Raw genomic sequence first — 17,514 nt, 5'->3', positions numbered from 1 at the left:
AACAGCAGACTCCTGGATGCTACTGTCTGGTCACATCATTTGATCAAAGCTATCTAGATGCCTTGACCCCAAAATCACCATAAAAACCAGAATGTGAGCTCACATCAGCCCTGGTTGCAGCTGAACATTCCGGAAGCCTTTTTCCCTACAGGATTTCTTCAGGTTTCAGTTGTTCATTTTGGCAAAAGTGACTGAATTTCATGGGGGAAGAACTGCTTTGTGCCGACCAGCCAATGCAAAGTGATGTTTTTAGTGGCTGGACCCAATTCTGTCTGAATTCATACCAGCTCTCCAAAGGAGAGAGCCCAGCAAAAGGTCCCAGCATCTTCTGCCAGAATGCAAATGCGGTGCATCTGTATGTTAGGGATTTTGATATATATCCCTATATATGGATATATATAGGGATAGAGATGAGGTATATATATCATATATATATTATATTCCCATCATATATATATATTTATCATATATGTATGATAGGAAACACCATCAGCTTCTCCACTTTAATGCAACATCCTGTAGGGGCCATAATGTCCATGAAATTCCAGTCAACTGCTCTCTTGTGTGGTAATTGGGTGATGCAGTTATTAAGCCACACTTAAGTCCCTACAGCATCCTCCTCCTGTCACAACCAGCAAATCATTCCTTAGGGAATCCCGTTTTATTCTTGCTTAGAAAAGCCAAACAGAGTGATGCTCCCTGCTTTTGGAACGTGCTGCTTTGGGGCTTCCTGACCCAGACATGGAGTGCGTCAGTCCCAGGGATGCTGTCTGCAAGGAGGGGATGGGGTGTACACACGTTATCTGTCAGGGCCATGGCCATGGTTTGTTTTGGAGTCATAGAATACCAGTTTCACCTAAAGTGCGTGATAAAACACAAGAGCTTTGCTGTGAGAGTGGAAGTCAAAGCTGTCAGCTATTAAAGCACTGTTTGCTGTTGTCGATGATCCATGCAGAGAAGTGGAACATCGGAGCTAAGTTCTTCAGGCAGAGCACTTGCATGTGGAAAGTAAATGTGGTGAACTCACTGGTGTGCTGGGAATGAGCTTTGGCAGAGGCAGGATCTCATTCCCATGTATTTACGTGGCACTAGTACAGACCTAAAGAGCCCATCCCTCGTGTGTGCATCCCTTCCTTCTCAACCAGGACCTGCCCTCATCCTTTCTGCTTTTCCACGAGGTTCCAAAAACTGGGATTGCTTTGGGAATAATAAAAGCAACTTCTGCAGTGCTCCTCCTCTTGCTTAAGGTTCTTCTGGGCAGGGGCCAAAGGGGATGCTGAAGGGCTTTGTTGAAACAGCTCATGGGTAACTCTTCCTAGGCTGTTTTGCTTCAGCATCTGGTGTTGCAGCCTTTCCTGGAATGGGCTCAGCCGTATTCTCTCCAGTGGGGTGTCCTCCCTCCTTCCTTCCCTCCTTTCCTCCCTGCTATCCCCTGGCCTCGAGTCCTGCTCTGGATGCCAGAGCTCTGCAGAGGCAGCAGCTGTTTGAGCCCTCTCATGAGGCTTTGGCTGCAGTGGTTGTTTGCAGGATGCCTTCGTCATGCAGCGCAGGGAAGCCAGAGGGCTGATGCCTGAGTGCATTGGAGGGAGGGAAACCATAGTATAGAGTTATAGAATCAATTGGGTTGGAAAAGCCCTTTAAGCCCATCCAGTCCAACCGTTCCCCAGCACTGCCAAGGCCCCCCTGCCCCATGGCACTGAGGCCTCGTCTCCACGGGGTGTGAACCCTTGCAGGGCCGGTGCCTGCAGCCCTGCCCTGGGCAGCCTGTTCCAATGCCTGAGCACCCTCTGGGGCAGGAATTGTTCCTCAGCTCCATCTAAACCTGCCCTGGTGCAGCTTGAGGCCGGTTCCTCTTGTCCCATCCCTTGTTCCTTGGGAGCAGAGCCCAGCCCCTCCTGGCTCCATCCTCCTGGCAGGCACTTGTAGGGAGCCATCAGGTCCCCCCTGAGCCTTCTCTTCTCCATCTGAACCCCCCAGGTCCCTCAGCCGTTCCCCATCACACTTGGGCTCCTGGCCCTGCACCAGCTCCATTGCCCTTCTCTGGCCCCGCTCCAGCCCCTCAATGTCTCTCTTGCAGTGAGGGCCCAGAACTGAACACAGTGTTCAAGGTGCAGCATCACCAAAGCATCAGCCTGAGCTGGGAAGTGAGTCCTGAAGAGCGCTGGTTTAGTACATTCACTTAAAAGTGAGCCGGCTGCTCCCTGCTGAGCCGAAGCAGGTTTTGGAGCTGGTGAGGGCAGCATCAGCATCTCTTTCTGGCAGCAGCACTTGGCTATTGCATTAGAAATTAAACCCGGCTCTTTGGGCTAAGCCCAGATCCCAGTACCTTGCTCGAAACTCCTTTCCCTTGGTGTCATACAAAGGAGAGGGAGGTCTCTGTATTTAAGCATAGAGAAAGTCTTAGCCTGAACCTCACAGCCCTCCCTGTTTGAGACGGGAATCATGTCAGTGCGGCACAGGAGATGGAGCTCTACTCTGTGCCTTGGGTGAGCTGGTTTGGGCTTTTAGGAGCTGGGTAAATGGGAATGGGTGGCACTGAGAAGAGGGGAAGGGGAGGGATGAGATGCAGGCTGGGTGGCAGAGATGGGGGGGTCTGATACACTCGGTTGTGGCTGTTGATGCCCTGGGGTAAAAACAGTGATGGTCCTGTATTATTCATCTCCGCTGTGGGAAAACAGTTCATGTTTTCTAATCATCACCATCCCAAACCCTCTTCTTGGGTACAGGCTGCTTCCAATGGTGCCGTGGGATTGGTACAGGGTTAAATTAGGGTCATCAATATCCCTATTAATGTTAATAGGGCTTGTTTTCTCTCTGCAGGAAGGGACAGGGCATGTGGTTCAGGTTCAGTCCACCAAGTCATGGCCTGCTGCTGAGGCTGGTTTAATAGCCAAGAGAAATTTGGGCATCACTATGCACCTGTGGGAAGTAAATGAAGCCCGGTAGGAGGCTTGCACCATGCACAGACCCATGTAAACCGCATGCTCTGGTCCTTCAGCTCTTCCTAGGGAGCAAGGTTGAGCCTGGAGAAGGGTTTTTCCTCCCTGTCCTGTGAGGCAGATGGGGCTGCTGTGTGCCGAGTGTTTCCCTGTGCATAGCGGTGTGAAACAGGACCTTGCAGAAGCGACCCATGGCGTTCCCTAAGGTGCAGAGCGGCTGGGACAAAGATGCTTGGGTGGACCAGGGGGCAATTCAGTGATGAGCTGCACCAAAGGTGGGGATTAAACAGCATAAAGGTAGATTCTTGCTAAATGGCAATGTTACTTTATATGGGTGAAGGCAATGCCATTTGGAAGGGAAAGCGATAGAGGAGTTCTGGGGGAGAAAGACTAAGTCAGGTATTTTGGGAAGGGTTGTTGGAAGCAGGAGGACTTAGGGCAGCAAGGCCATGGCATTTTCAAGCCCTACTTTGGCACTGGGGATTGATGCTCTCATTCATAGCCCAGTCTTGGGGGTTTTATCCAGCCAGACAAGAGGAATCTTGTTTTAGATATGGAGAAAACACTATTTTCCAGTAGCCACTTCCCTGTCAGCCTGACACAGATCCAGCCTGAGTTCTGTATAGCATTTTTGTCCGTTATATGTGTTGTCTCCTGAATCCTATGCTGTTGTGTTTGGAGGGTGAGGAGGTGTTGCAGGATGGGAGCATCTCTCAGATCCTCTTTCCCTTGCGTTATTAAGCACTTAGTTCCTTCCCCTTGCAGAGTAAGGGTTATACAAGCATTCCCTATGGGGTTTTCCTGGAAGGGGAAAGGAGTCAATGAACTAATTCACTAAAAGCAAGACCAGCCTCTAAGATTCTGCATTAAAAGGTCTTTTCCTCAGTGCATAGCACAGGCTGGAAGCTGGCAAGAACACAAGGCTGAAGATAATGGGAAGACAGAGGTCAAGTCCTTGTGGTTCTTTGCTCTAAGGGCTCACTTGAAGCAGGCACATGGAGGCAATTAGGGTGGTAATGGTCATGGGGAGACAAGAACCTTATGGTGCCCCGCTTTGGAGCTTCTGCCAGTAATAAGAACCTCTGGCCCTTGGCTCCAGGATGTCTTTGCTCAGCTTTTTGGTGTGTCTCGCTCGGTTTTGGTCCAAAGGATGCTCATGGTTACACTGATGCTGTGGCTTCTTTGTGCTGCTGGATGGACTGAGGGATCGTCTCCTCCAAGCAGTCTGTCTGTGATCCATCACAGGAGCCGGAGTCCTTCCAGACCTTTGTGTTTCTCAGCTTAGGAATTTATGAGCCTCTCTCCTGTTAATTTATCTGCCGTGTGCAGGACAGCCTGGAGCTGGTTGCCAGTCTGGTCGCTCCTTGCCAAGAAGGGATTTGGTCTCCACTTACTGCAAGCTCTGAACTGACCTTGTTTGTATGTTTCTAAGCCATTCACAGGCTCCCCCTTCCCTTCCCCTCAAGGGTGGACAAGAGACTTTTTGTTATCATTTATCTGAAGGGGCTACGAGGATGCTGGATGGGGAGTCTTCATCAGGGACTGCAGTGATAGGACAAGGGGTGATGGGTTCAAACTGAAACAGGGGAAGTTCCAGTTGGATATAAGGAAGAAGTTCTTTACTGTAAGGGTGCTGAGGCACTGGAATGGGTTGCCCAGGGAAGCTGTGAATGCTCCATCCCTGGCAGCGTTCAAGGCCAGGTTGGACAGAGCCTTGGATGCCGTGGTTTAGTGTGAGGTGTCCCTGCCCATGGCAGGGGGTTGGAACTGGATGATCTTGAGGTCCTTTCCAACCCAAACCATTCTGTGATTCTATGCTTATTGTAAAAGGTGTCTTTTCTTACTAAATGTGATGGTGATGCTGGCTGCATTTTGTCAGATCTCATTGGATCCTCCCATGGTGCCTGGGTGAGGATAAGGGATAATAAGCTGCCCGGTGTGAGTATGGCTCACATACATCCAGCTTTTGATGAGAAATTATTCATCAGTCTGCTCTGTCCTCAGCATTAGAAGGACACAGCCTTAAATGCAAAAGCATCATTAAAATCAGTGAATTAGATTCATTGCTGCTTCTTAATGCAACTGTGTGTCGACATCTAGAAATTACTGTTCTGGGAACAGGGAATAGCATAATGATAGCAGAGGGTGTTGCAGAAAGGAGCCTTGGGCATCCACTGCCCTCTGAGCTCTTTCCTGTGAGGGTGCTGAGGCACTGGAATGGGTTGCCCAGGGAGGTTGTGAGTGCTCCATCCCTGGCAGTGTTCAAGGCCAGGCTGGATGAAGCCTTGGGTGGGATGGTTTAGTGTGAGGTGTCCCTGCCCATGGCAGGGGGGTTGGAACTGGATGGTTTTGAGGTCCTTTCCAACCCTAACTATTCTGTGATTCTATGATTCTATGAATGGTGCAAGTCATCCCAGACACCTGAAGGGGGCTACAAGGATGCTGGAGATGGACTTTTCATCAGGGACTGCAACGATAGGACAAGGGGTAATGGGTTCGAACTGAAACAGGGGAACTGTTCAGGTTGGAGATAAGGAAGAAATTCTTTACTGTGAGAGTGCCCAGAGAAGCTGTGGCTGCCCCATCCCTGGCAGTGCTCAAGGCCAGGTTGGACACAGGGGCTTGGAGCAAGCTGCTCCAGTGGAAGGTGTCCCTGCCCGTGGCAGGGGTTGGAACTGGATGAGCTTTAAGGTCCCTTCAACCCAAACCATCCTGATTCTGCGATTGCATGAAAATAAAACATGAGGTTTGGTTAAACCAAGGGCTGAGTCCGGCTGCTGCAAGAAGTGGTTAAGAGGAAGAAACAAATAGGAGGAAGTGTTGGTGGGAGGACAAAAGCCGGAGCCCTGCAGCTGGAGCAGAAGGGGAGTTGTTTCCTTGGTCTGGCTAATACGAAGCCTGAGGGAAGCACTGTCGATGTGTCAGCTGGTTTCTGTGTAACAAGAGGTCACTTCCTTGAATTAATCCCCATTGAGCTAATCCTGACCCTCCTCCTCTGAGCACCATCCAGTTTTGTTCTTCCAGGAGAGGACAGCGCGCTGTGGCTCTGGATCACTTGCTCTAATGACGGGTCACTGCCTCAGAAAGTGCCTTTTTTTTAGGGTTTGGGGTGGTTTTGGGGGTGAATTGCTTAGTTTTGGCATACACCCCTTGACTCTTTGGCTCATTGCTTCTGCATTCCTGTTCCCTCTAACTATATGGTAACCCTGTAATGCATATGTGGTTGAGGCTGAGGGATACTTACACCTGTAAAGAAACAGGGAGAAACCCTCTCTCCATCATCTTTCCTTCTTGCCTCACTCCTGTCCAGTCCAGGACCATCAATGGCCTGACCGGGGGTGAATCAATGCAGCTTGTGTCTGCCTTTATAAACCCTCCAGGGCAAGGGCTTGTCCTTTCCTTGCTGCCAAAGCACTTGACACCACCTGAATTATTTGTACAGAGCAATAAATTCAAGTCGTCCTTGTTTAAAATAAAACCCCAATGCAATTTGAGAGGGAGTGCAATGGCACCGGTTCTCCTCTGATAGATATATAGATATATATTATATATATATAACACAGAGGCTCATGGCCATCTCTTCCCAACCTGCATGCTATCTTGGGGCCACGTATGGTTGTAGAGATACAGTGCATAGCTTCCTGCCATGCCCCAGGCACCCCTGTGGACAAGATAGTCCTGAACTGGGGCACATGGAGAAGTGAAGGAGAATCATTGAATGGTTTGGGTTGGAAGAGACCTTCAGAGGTCATCTTGTCCATTCCCCTGCCAATGCAAAGCATCCTTGAGAAAGCCTTTAGGTACTGGCAGTGTCCAAGAGCACAGCGCTTGATCCTTGGTAGTTAAACTCAACAAGACCAAATCTTCATAGTGAGGTGCTAACTTGTGTGATCTGTTGACCCCTCACATGAGCATCTGGATGCTCATTTCTATGAGCCCACCAACACGTCACTTTTAGACTCTCCTTGAGCATAGGAAGTGCAGCCAAAACCAGCACCCCAGGGTGATGCTCCTATGGGAGTTTAATAAATGCTCTGGCTTCCCAAGTGCCCTAAAGATCAGTGCTTCAGCCACTGTTCCTCGTCCCTGTGGGGCAGAGACAAGCTGGCACCACTTCTCCAGCCCCTGGGGCTTGTAGTGTCTTGCTTAGGTCCCACAAGAAGAAATCAGGTCAGCAGGGACGAGCTGAAGCAATCACCCTTTGGGTAATAGCTGAGGCCAGCAGGAGCTGCATTGACCAACAAGGCAAGAGACCGCAGCATGGGAGGGGTGACCTGTGTGCTCACATAGAGATGAAACAAAGCATCCCATACCTCTGGTGTTTCTGGATCACTGGGAAGAAGCCACCGCTCAGTGATGCATTCCTCCCAGTTCCCCTCCAAGAAGGAAAAGGGTGGACAAACCATCTTAATGGAGAGTGGTGATGGATGGTTAAAGCTTGACTGTGGTCCGAGACAAATACCACTAATAGAGTTATGGAGGAATTAATGATGGAAAGCTTAAACAGAGTGCTTAATAACTGGAGAAACTGGCTAAAATCTAACCATAGATGTTTAGGTTGTATAAAGCCCATGTAAACCATGTAGTGGGTTTGTGTGGAGACCTTGTGCTACCTACTGCTGGGAGAGCTTGTGCACGTTCCTGTCTTGGAGCTGCTGTAGCCGCATTGTTGTGTCTCTCACTAAACTGGCAGCAAACTGAGCACGAGTTGAAGGCTTCAGAGTCTCATCTGGAAATGCTGTGCATTGCCTGTTATTGGGAATGTCAAGCAGGTCAGGAGGAAATCACTGTAAGGGAAAGTGATGTTCTCAAGGAGAGATGAAGCTTGCTTGGATCTGATGGCTCTGGGATACCAACACCCGCAAAGAAACAAGGACAAACCTTCTTTCCATCATCTTTCCTTCTTGCCTCACTTAACAGAGGCTGAACTCCTCCCCAGGACCACCAATGGCTTGACCAGGGATGGTCATACCTGTCTTTATAAACACCCCAGAGCAAGAGCTTGTCCTTTCTTTGCTGCAGTTTCATGTCTGGAGCCCATGGCTTCCTTGGGTGATCCCTGTTTGTTGTTAAATCAGGCTTCATCCTTTTTGGTGAACACCCCATTGGAGGTGGCTGGATGCTTATGGCCAACCCTGCTGCCAAGTTCCTCTCCACTTCCTTCTCTTCACAACAGCAGAGCTCAGCCTTTTCCTGCTGGCCGCCTGTTGAATCACTTTATATAAGGCTCCTTTTTGCTCCTTCTCCCAGCTAACGGAAGCTGCTGAGCCCATATTTCTAGAGGGTGGTTTCCTAGGATTTGGATAACCAGAATAGGTGTGTGCTGGGAGTCCTTTCTTTCAATGGCTTGAACTCATGATAACCTCTTCATTGTCATTGCATAGTCAGAGATTAACTCGGACTGTGAGGGGGGCAAGTCCTGATCTTGGGTTGAGGTTCTGTTGTGCTATAAATGTGACACAATGGCAAACCAAGGGGCAATTCCTCATTGCTTTAGGGGCTATAGGAGGTATCCGCACGGAAAAGGAGTTAGGAAGTTTTCATCTGTGATATGCACGTGGAAAGTGTAGGTTGATTTTCCTTTGCAGCTTCGGGTTCTGTGTTTTCCCATCAGTAACTTGGCTTTTAGGATAATTAAAAACCAAAACAAAACCCCACATGATGTGGATTCCTAAATCCTGTTTTAGAAGCTTGGCTTTCAGTGAAACACAGGAATTGGGATGCAGGCAGGGCAGCGTTCAGCTGGCACAAGTGCCAAACCTGTATTATGTTGCCTGGAGGCAGAAATGATGCAGCTGAGATTGTGGCCACATCATTTAGCTGTGGGGTGTAACAATAGCTCTGTGATGGGGGGGGGGGGGGGGGGGGTGTTAGGACCATTCCTTCCCAAATACAGTGGCTTCTCACAGCAGGGCTTACTTGAATAGGTTCTTTCCTTTCCACCAATGCATCTCCACCACCATGTCCTCCAGGATGCGGAGTGATGGCTCCAAAGTGGTACAAGCTGTGGAACAGCCTCATGGCTCATGCTTGTGGTTCATAGTCCCTCACTTGTACCAATGTGAACCCTAAGAACAAGTCTGGGGCCTGATGTAGATAGTTTCAAGCCAAAGCAGTTCCTCTGGTAGAGGTTAGACCCAACAGCTACAAGTGCTGGTGCAACTGAGGGTGCAGTGTGCCTTGGTAAGAGGATGGGCTTTGGAGGGTGGGTGTATTTTGAACCCATGATGCTGCTAAACCAGGGCTGTTCCTCACCCTGCAAGTCCTTAGCACCATCCCAAGGGAGCTTGGTCGAAGGAAATGCCTAGAAGAGCTCAAGACTGGGACTTAATGGAAGATGGAGGACTCAGGAGAAGGTGGCCAGCAGCACTGTAGTGAATCAGAGGGGTGCATCTGTCATAGGATGTTAAACAGCCATGGGAGCTTGGTTTTAGTGTGGCTCCCTCAAGTGCATTCCTCCATGGATACGATTTAAGGGAAGGAGATCCAGGTGGAGCTCTCTCTGAGAGCTGATGGCTTTGCTCCCCTTCCTGTCTCAAGGCTGTAGTTGTGTGCACTTGAAGGGTCAGGCTCGTTCAGATGATGCAGCATGAAAAGGAGCAAGGTGACATTGTTTCCCTAAAGGAATGATGGTTTGGGTGGTGATCAGACTGTGCTGGGGCTTCAAACCGAGAGGGACCACTTCTGCCTATGGATGGGGTAACCTGGTGCACATCATCACACTGCTCTGAGCATCCCACCCCCAGTTTGTCGGCAAGGCATGTGAAGACTTCCCTGCTTGGGCACTGAGATCTGCAGATCTGTCAGGATCCAGGGAATGTTTTTCCGTAGCAGCTCTGCAACCAGACACATCAAAACAACTCAGTGGGAGAGGCAATCTGGGGAGGGCTGCGTCGGAATGCATGGAGATGCTCTGGTGGCCTCTGCATCAGTCTTGGCTGGGTAGAGACTGAAGAAGTCCTGGGCTGAGTAATGATGAGGCTTTCCAAGAGTGCATCCCTGGGGAATGCGGGTGGGAGGAACGGGAACAGCGGGTCCAAGGTCTCTGCACTTGTTCCTCCTCCCCATCCTCCCTCTCCATCTGCTCCTGGCGAGGCGCAGCGCTCACAGCAAGTTGTGTCTGTTCACATCTCATTGCTTTAACAGAGACCTCTTTGCTGCCTCTGTACCTTGGCTATGCAGAAGGTAAAACCACAGAGGGACTTGTCAAGGCTGCTGAGCCTGCAAACTGACCTTTAGATCTTGTTTGCCAACGTCCCCCGCTCTTCCTGGTGCCAAAACAAACGGCACAGCGTGGTGCTGAGCTACACAAGCAGGGTCATTGGGTTGGTGGGGAGGGTATTTATGCGATGCCTTCTTTTACAAGTGAGTCCTGTTTGCAGTGGGTGGAGTGTCCAACGCCCTGTGCATGGTGTGGGAGCTGATAACAGATACAAATGTGTGTACATCGAGATATAAAGGGTGCATTAGCAGGACGGATGTCTGACTGAGGCAATAGAAACCATCTCGGTTTTATAGGGTGCAGGTATTACCAACCAAACCTATGCTTCCATGTGTGTAATTTTTAGTAGGGGCTGTCACAATAGGACAAAGGGGAATGGTTTTAAACTAAAAGAAGAGAGACTGAGATGAGCTCTTAGGCAGAAGCTCTTCCCTGTGAGGGTGCTGAGGCGCTGGCACAGGGTGCCCAGAGAAGCTGTGGCTGCCCCATCCCTGGCAGTGCTCAAGGCCAGGTTGGACACAGGGGCTTGGAGCAAGCTGCTCTAATGGAAGGGGTCCCTGCCCGTGGCAGGGGTTGGAGCTGGATGAGCTTTAAGGTCCCTTCCAACCATTCCATGATTCTATGGTTCTATAATAACCCCCCTTTAAACACAGGTTTTCTAATTCCCTGTTTCCCTTCCCTATCACCCCAGTGCAAAATCACATCCCAGCAGCAAAAAGGACCTTTGTGTCAGCACCGTCACTGTTGCTCGCCGTGTTTGGATACCTCCTGCTCTCTGGGTTGTGTGAATGATATTTAAAACCCAGCATCCTTCCAGTTGCCCATTGCCCAGGCTGGGGGAAGCACAGCCACACCAATGGATTGTATTGCTGATATTGCAAGGCTGAGTGAAATCACTGCTCCTGAATCAGCCAGGCTCCGCGGTGCAATTACACTCGTCTGCTCCTTGCGAAGTCTTGTTAGCAGAAAACGGTCCTGGCATGCAGCAGATGTTGTCTCTCACATGGTTATTTTCCCCTCTTAGCTCTTTCCCTCCCTGCAGCTGGCTTGACACGATCCAGATCCCCAGTGACTCTAAAGCTCAGTTCTGCACCGAGAAACGTTTATGATGAGCAAGTCACCACTTATAAAGGCAGTTAAAGGGCAATTTGCTCATTACTACCCCAGGTGGACTTGGACAATCAGAAGATGAGGGTGATGTTTTCAGGTTTAAATGCACTTGTGTGTGTTGGGGGGAGAGAGTAGCAAAGGGGAGAAACCCACATGCTATTTAGTGGGAGGCAAAAGCACACCAAGTGCAAGATAATTGCTCTGATTGAGTCTTTTTCTTCCCTTTAATGGACTTCAATAACCCAAAGCCGAACCGGCCTGTTCTGGGCTCCCGTGAGCCAGACCTGGTACCTCTGCATCAGTCTCTCATCGACACGGACCTCACAGTCCTCTCCCAGCCCTGGCTCTGATTTCCACCTCTGTCCGACATCTCTTGCAGGAGGAAGGATGTGGGAAGGATTATATGAATCACCAGGGCTTTGAATCGCTAGGTTGGCCCTCCCTGTGTTATCAGGCTGTAGCTTTTGATAGGACCCTCCACACAGGCTTCCTCTAAGCTGTATTTTGCTGCCTGGAGCTCAGCAGCCGTTTCAGCAAGGATTTTCAGGGGGGGGAAATCATCTCTGATGGTGCTCAGGATCCTTGGGATCCTGCAAGACAAGTTCTGCTTGAGGGTAAAGAGGCACGGATGGCTCCCATGGCCAAGGTGCAATGGCTTTTGGCTTTCCTGTACTATTCTTTGCTGTTCAGGGGGTTGGAACTGGATGAGCTTTACGGTCCCTTCAACCCAAAGCACTCTGGGATTCTATGGACTCACTGTTTGCTGAAGCCTCGGGTGCCAGGGGCGGTTTGAGCTGGTTCTGTGGTGGCTGATACCTGAACCCAAAAGGCCCCCTCACACTTTTGGGGTGTGTGTTTGTGTTCATGCTGCCCTTCCGGGGTCATGGTGCTGGGAGGGTGACGTGGTGTTTGCTTGTTGGAGAAGCACCTGCATGGGTAAATTTCATTGCTCACCCGGTTTCTGTCTGCTGCACAGGAGGTGGTGACCTTCTGTGATCAGAGCATCTCTGCTTCACCCCTCCCTTGCACATACAAACCCCAGACACTGTAATTCAGTCTGGCTGCAGAACAAGCTCTTTATCTTTATGAGACATCTCTGTCTATAGGAAAACTTACTTCAGTGCTTTTATTAGAATCCCAGAATGGTTTGGGTTGGGAGGGACCTTAAATCCCATCCAATTCCAACCCCTGCCATGAGCAGGGACCCCTTCCACTGGAGCAGCTTGCTCCAAACCCCCGTGTCCAACCTGGCCTTGAGCACTGCCAGGGATGGGGCAGCCACAGCTTCTCTGGGCACCCTGTGCCAGCACCTCAGCACCCTCACAGGGAAGAGCTTCTGCCTAAGAGCTCATCTCAGTCTCCCCTCGGGCAGGTTCAAGCCATTCCCCTTGGCCTGGCCCTACAGGCCCTTGTCCAAAGCCCCTCTCCAGCTTTTCTTGGCTCTTTTTTACCTAATTCCCACTGGTCCCTAATTCATCACCCACCCCTGTATGGGGCAGGCATGGTGCTCCATGGCTTTGAGTGTGCTTTGCACCCTGAAGGTGCTGAATCCAGGCCCAATGTACTGCATGCAGTCCTGTGGGCACTGCAGCCTTACTGAAGCAGTGCCTTGGTCCCTTGCTCTGTAGGGGCTGTACTGGACCAAAAGCACTTTAAAATGCCGCATCCACGTGTGTACCTGAATGGGAAGCACCTACTGCAGCACCTGAAGAGCTGCCTGAGTGAATCCTTCAGGAGCAATATGCCCCTCGGGACCCATCTGGGGTAGTGAGAAGAGGAGCTGAGGGAAATGAGCTGTGATATGCAGAGAGAGCCTGCCCCTCATGAGTGTTCCCAGCCATAGCACCTTCACTGCTGCCATGGGTGCAAGAGTAGATTCTAATGGTTCTACCCCTTGTCTGTCAATGCAGGCTGCTTTTTGATGACTACAGAGTGCTTCCCTGTATTAAAATGGGCAACCAGAGGGTTTTAGTTTGCAAACTCTTTCCCGGTGATGGGGACATCACAGCTAACTGCAGCTCTGCTCTGGGAGAAGGGCCCTGAACGTCCAACATGCTTTGCCCTATGCTGATTTCTGCCAAGCAGGATGTGGTTTTCATGCTTTCATGTTCTCCCCTGTTGATCTAATACCAAGTGACATCCTTTTCCTACACTGCAGGTTCACCTAAAGGTAGAAAGGGCAGCCGTGGTCCTTAGATGGGGCAAACCCGGTGCCTCTGCCGCCCAGAACAGGATCACTGAGCGCTGATCTTGCAGGCATCCCCATCACCAACACACAGGAGGGAGGCATCTCCTGCTGCTGGGAGCTTCCTCGGTGGTGTGAAGCAGGAGCTAAACCCCGCTGCTGCTCTCCCATCCCTGTCTGCACTCGGATGCTGGGAAGCGCAGGCAGCTCTCGCCTTTGGTGGCTGTCAGCTTACCTCCCTCTAGTGCTTATCCCAACCTCCTGCAGCTGGGAGGGGATTACTCCTCTCCCTTGGGTTTCATCCCCGTCCTGTTTGTGTCCGGATGGAGCTCTGGTTATTTTTCGGGCGTATGGTGCTAGCTGGGTTAGGTGGGAATAGCGGGAGGTGCTTATGGGTCGGAGCAATCCCAGTCACAGCTGCAGCTTGGGCAGAGAAGAGATTCAGAGCGGCCCTGCAGAGAAGGACTTGGGGGTGCTGGTCGATGAGAAAATGAACATGAGCCGGCTGCAGTGTGCGCTCGCAGCCCAGAAACCAACCGTATCCTGGGCTGCATCCAAAGGAGCGTGACCAGCAGGGCGAAGGAGGTGATCCTGCCCCTCTGCTCTGCTCTTGTGAGACCTCACCTGGAGCATTGTGTGCAGTTCTGGGGTCCTCAACATAAAAAGGACATGGAACTGCTGGAACAAGTCCAGAGGAGGCCACGAGGATGCTCAGGGGCTGGAGCAGCTCCCGTATGAAGACAGGCTGAGGAAGTTGGGGCTGTTCAGCCTGGAGAAGAGAAGCCTGCGTGGAGAGCTCAGAGCAGCTTCCAGTGTCTGAAGGGGGCCTATAGGGATGCTGGAGAGGGACTCTTCATCAGGGACTGCAGTGACAGGACAAGGGGTAACGGGTTAAAACTGAAACAGGGGAAGTTTAGAATGGATCTAAGGAGGAAATTCTTTCCTGTGAGGGTGCTGAGGCACTGGAATGGGTTGCCCAGGGAGGTTGTGAGTGCTCCATCCCTGGCGGTGTTCAAGGCCAGGTTGGATGAAGCCTTGGGCGGGATGGCTTAGTGTGAGGTGTCCCTGCCCATGGCAGGGGGTTGGAACTGGATGATCTTGAGGTCCTTTCCAACCCAAACTATTCTATGATTCTATAAGTGGGAGTGGGAAGGGAGGGCAGCCTGGCAGGAGCTGGGTGGAGTAACAGGGATGTGGTTGGTGTCTTAATGGTTGGAGGGATGAACCCAGCTCTTAGCTACCTCCTCCCCAAATGTCTCCATTCATGGTGCCCATGCGCTATCCACCATCCTGCTTTGGGGGTCACAATGAGCATTTAACCATCCTGGCCCAGCTACAAAGCTTTTAGCTCACCAAATTCTCCCCATCTGCTGTGCTAAGACCTGGAAGGCCTTGGGTGAGGATACTTGTCTTCTTGCAACCAAGGCTGAGCCCTCAATGTGTGTTGAGCTTTTCGTGGATGCACTGATTTAGGCACTGTTATTCGTCATCTGAATGCCTGGCTCTGCCCTTCTGCATGGTTTTAGTTTCGGATGGATCCACAAGTTCCAGTACAGGAGATGGTGGGTTTGAGTGATGCTCTCCAGAGTAAAATAAGAGAGGGAGAAGCTTGTGAAGCAGTCACAGGATAGAGGGAGCTGAAGGCCTCATAAGAAATAACAGAGTGGATTTAGAAGAAGGGCTGGAATGGTTTGAATATGTACCATTTCACCAGGGATAGTTATAGCAAAGCTGTGCTGATGCTGGAACAGAACAGGGAATAGGTCTGGTGTCACTTCAGCAGTGATGCTGCCCATGCCCTGGTGAGAGCAGAAGGCAGGACAAGGTCTTCCTGCCACCAAGCATGATGAAAGAGGCCAGCAGAAAGCTGCAGGTTTAAATGGAGCCTGAGGAAGAGAGGAATAGATTTTCCTTTGCCAAGAAGCCTGCATCCCGGTTTCCCTTGTCTCCTTCCTTACTCAGTGTGACTGTTTCTGTTCTGGCCCACAGGAAATCTGCAATGATCCACACCTCTTTGTGGATGGGATCAGCTCCCATGACTTACATCAAGGCCAGGTTGGGAACTGCTGGTTCGTGGCTGCCTGCTCCTCCCTGGCGTCCCGGGAGTCTCTGTGGCAGAAGGTAAGAGATTCCCCATGGCATGGGAATGCCGGTCTTTAACACCTTGGCTTTGCATTGTGTTTGGCCAGCTCAAAACCTGGTTCTTCAGGGATGCCTCAGGTCCCCAGAATGGTTCATGTGCAAAATCCTCCCTTAAAGGACTGTCCTTCAAGGGGAATTAGTCATCATCACTGCAGTCACATCACACTCAAGACAAACCCCTGGATGGTTTCTCTTTAACCAAGTAGATCAAGTCCCATCTTCTCCTCCAGATCCCAAATCTGATCCTGGGCGCTCCAAAATCACCTAAAAGACGAGAAGAGCAGAACTCGGGGTGCTCCACTGCAGTATTTGGCCCTGTTTCCTTAATTACCATGGTGTTACCTCTCTTTGGCTGCTCAGTGTGTGCCCACCTTGGCGATGAGATACCTTGCACTGGAGCAGGTAGAGTGATTTGAGGATCTTAGCATCTTTCCCAAGGCACTGCTTCCCTAAAGCATCCATCCCTGGTGTGTCCCATGGCTGGATTGCACCTTGTAGCTGTGATCCTTCAGTGTGGTGGCCAAAGGGATTGTGTTAGAGGCCAGAAAGCCACCAAAGAGCTGCACTAGAGCAAGGGGCTGCAGACCCAGGGAGGAACCGCAGAGGTGCAGGGAAGGAGGTGCTCAGTGCCATGTCCTTGGACTGTCTGTGCCTGAATACACTGTGCCCACTGCTATAGAAGAAGTCAGTCCTATGAAAGCAAAAGCAGGAGGGCCTCGGACCATGGTACAGGCATGCCTCCTTATAGGACAAGAGCCCAGCAAGTTGCAAGCACCTTTCCATAGGTTTTAGTCCAAAAAGCCACCAAAGCCCTTCAGTGTGTGCAGACAGCATCACTGCTTCACACACAGCCTCCTGGTGCGGTGGCAATAGACCTGAAAGGGGTCCCTCCACCCTACACCTTTGCGCCTGCTCTGTGTGCTGTTGTACCTGCAGTCTCTGTTGTGTGTGGTTTTGGGATGATGGACATGAAGTTCACGAGTTTGGGTTTGTTGCAGCATCCCCGTTGTCTGTTTAACTCAAGGTTTTTCTTCATATGGGAACAGGATAGCTGCTGTTGGTTTCTGGATAAGCAATAATGTGTCCTCCCATCGTGGAAGTGGTGGCTGTTGTGGTACAAGGGGTTGTTTAGCTTCTTCCTCTGCACTGCCATCTCCCAAGGGGGAGCAAGCACATTTTCTTCCCTCCTCACCATTCACTTCCAGCCCTGCCTGGGGAAACACCAAGCAAACAGAAGCCGGGGCCCTTGGGACACCTCATTATTTCAGTTTGCCCCCAGCATTGCTTTTCCTCCCTCGGCACTTTGGCTGTGGGTGTTTGTGCCTTCTCATTTTCCATCCCTTAACCCTCAGAGGCTCTTCTTTGCCTGCCTCCTCTTTCTTACTGAAAGGCTTGTTTCCTGGCCAAAGCTGCAGTTCTCCCCAGGCCTTCCCTCCCAGTGATGTTCAGTTTGCTGTGGTATTGGAGACCTATGAATTAGAAAGGCCCCTTGCTAACATTTTGCGTGGTGCTCTAAGGGATTAGGATGAATTGGAAGGAGAAAACGTGGCTGTGAACTGCAGCAGCAACTTTTAAAGCAAAATGGAAGATGTCAAGTGCACAGATTAACCCTTTGGTCCACGGGGACACCGAATCTGCCGGGATTAGAGCCTGGTCCTTGCTGAAGGTCTGAGGGACCAGAAATAACCATAGAATGGTTTGGGTTGGAAGGGACCTCAGAGCTCATCCAATTCCAACCCCTGCCACAGGCAGGGACACCTTCCACTAGAGCAGGTTGCTCAATGCCCCATCCAGCCAGTCTGCAAACACCTAATGGAAGGGTATGGGATAAGATGGAGCCAGACTCTTGCTGGGGATGCACATTCACAGGACAGAAGATAATAGCAGTGGGCATGGTCAGACAGTGAAACAAGGGC

At 50.8% G+C, this 17,514-nt stretch overlaps 1 protein-coding gene across 1 annotated transcript in view; it reads left to right on the top strand.

Annotated features, from left to right (window-relative positions):
- CAPN5 (calpain 5) overlaps positions 1–17,514 on the top strand; it is a 57,697-nt gene that overhangs the window by 20,540 nt on the left and 19,643 nt on the right. Inside the window, exon 3 of the mRNA XM_065678883.1 lies at positions 15,446–15,577. Within this exon, the coding sequence (XP_065534955.1) occupies positions 15,446–15,577 (132 nt within the window). The remainder of the gene's footprint in view (positions 1–15,445; positions 15,578–17,514) is intronic.

This window comes from Lathamus discolor, chromosome 4 (genome assembly GCF_037157495.1).
Source record: "Lathamus discolor isolate bLatDis1 chromosome 4, bLatDis1.hap1, whole genome shotgun sequence".
In the NCBI taxonomy this organism is placed as follows: domain Eukaryota; kingdom Metazoa; phylum Chordata; class Aves; order Psittaciformes; family Psittacidae; genus Lathamus; species Lathamus discolor.
The sequence above is the reverse complement of the archived record's forward strand: the minus strand, read 5'-3'. Positions and strand labels throughout refer to the sequence as shown.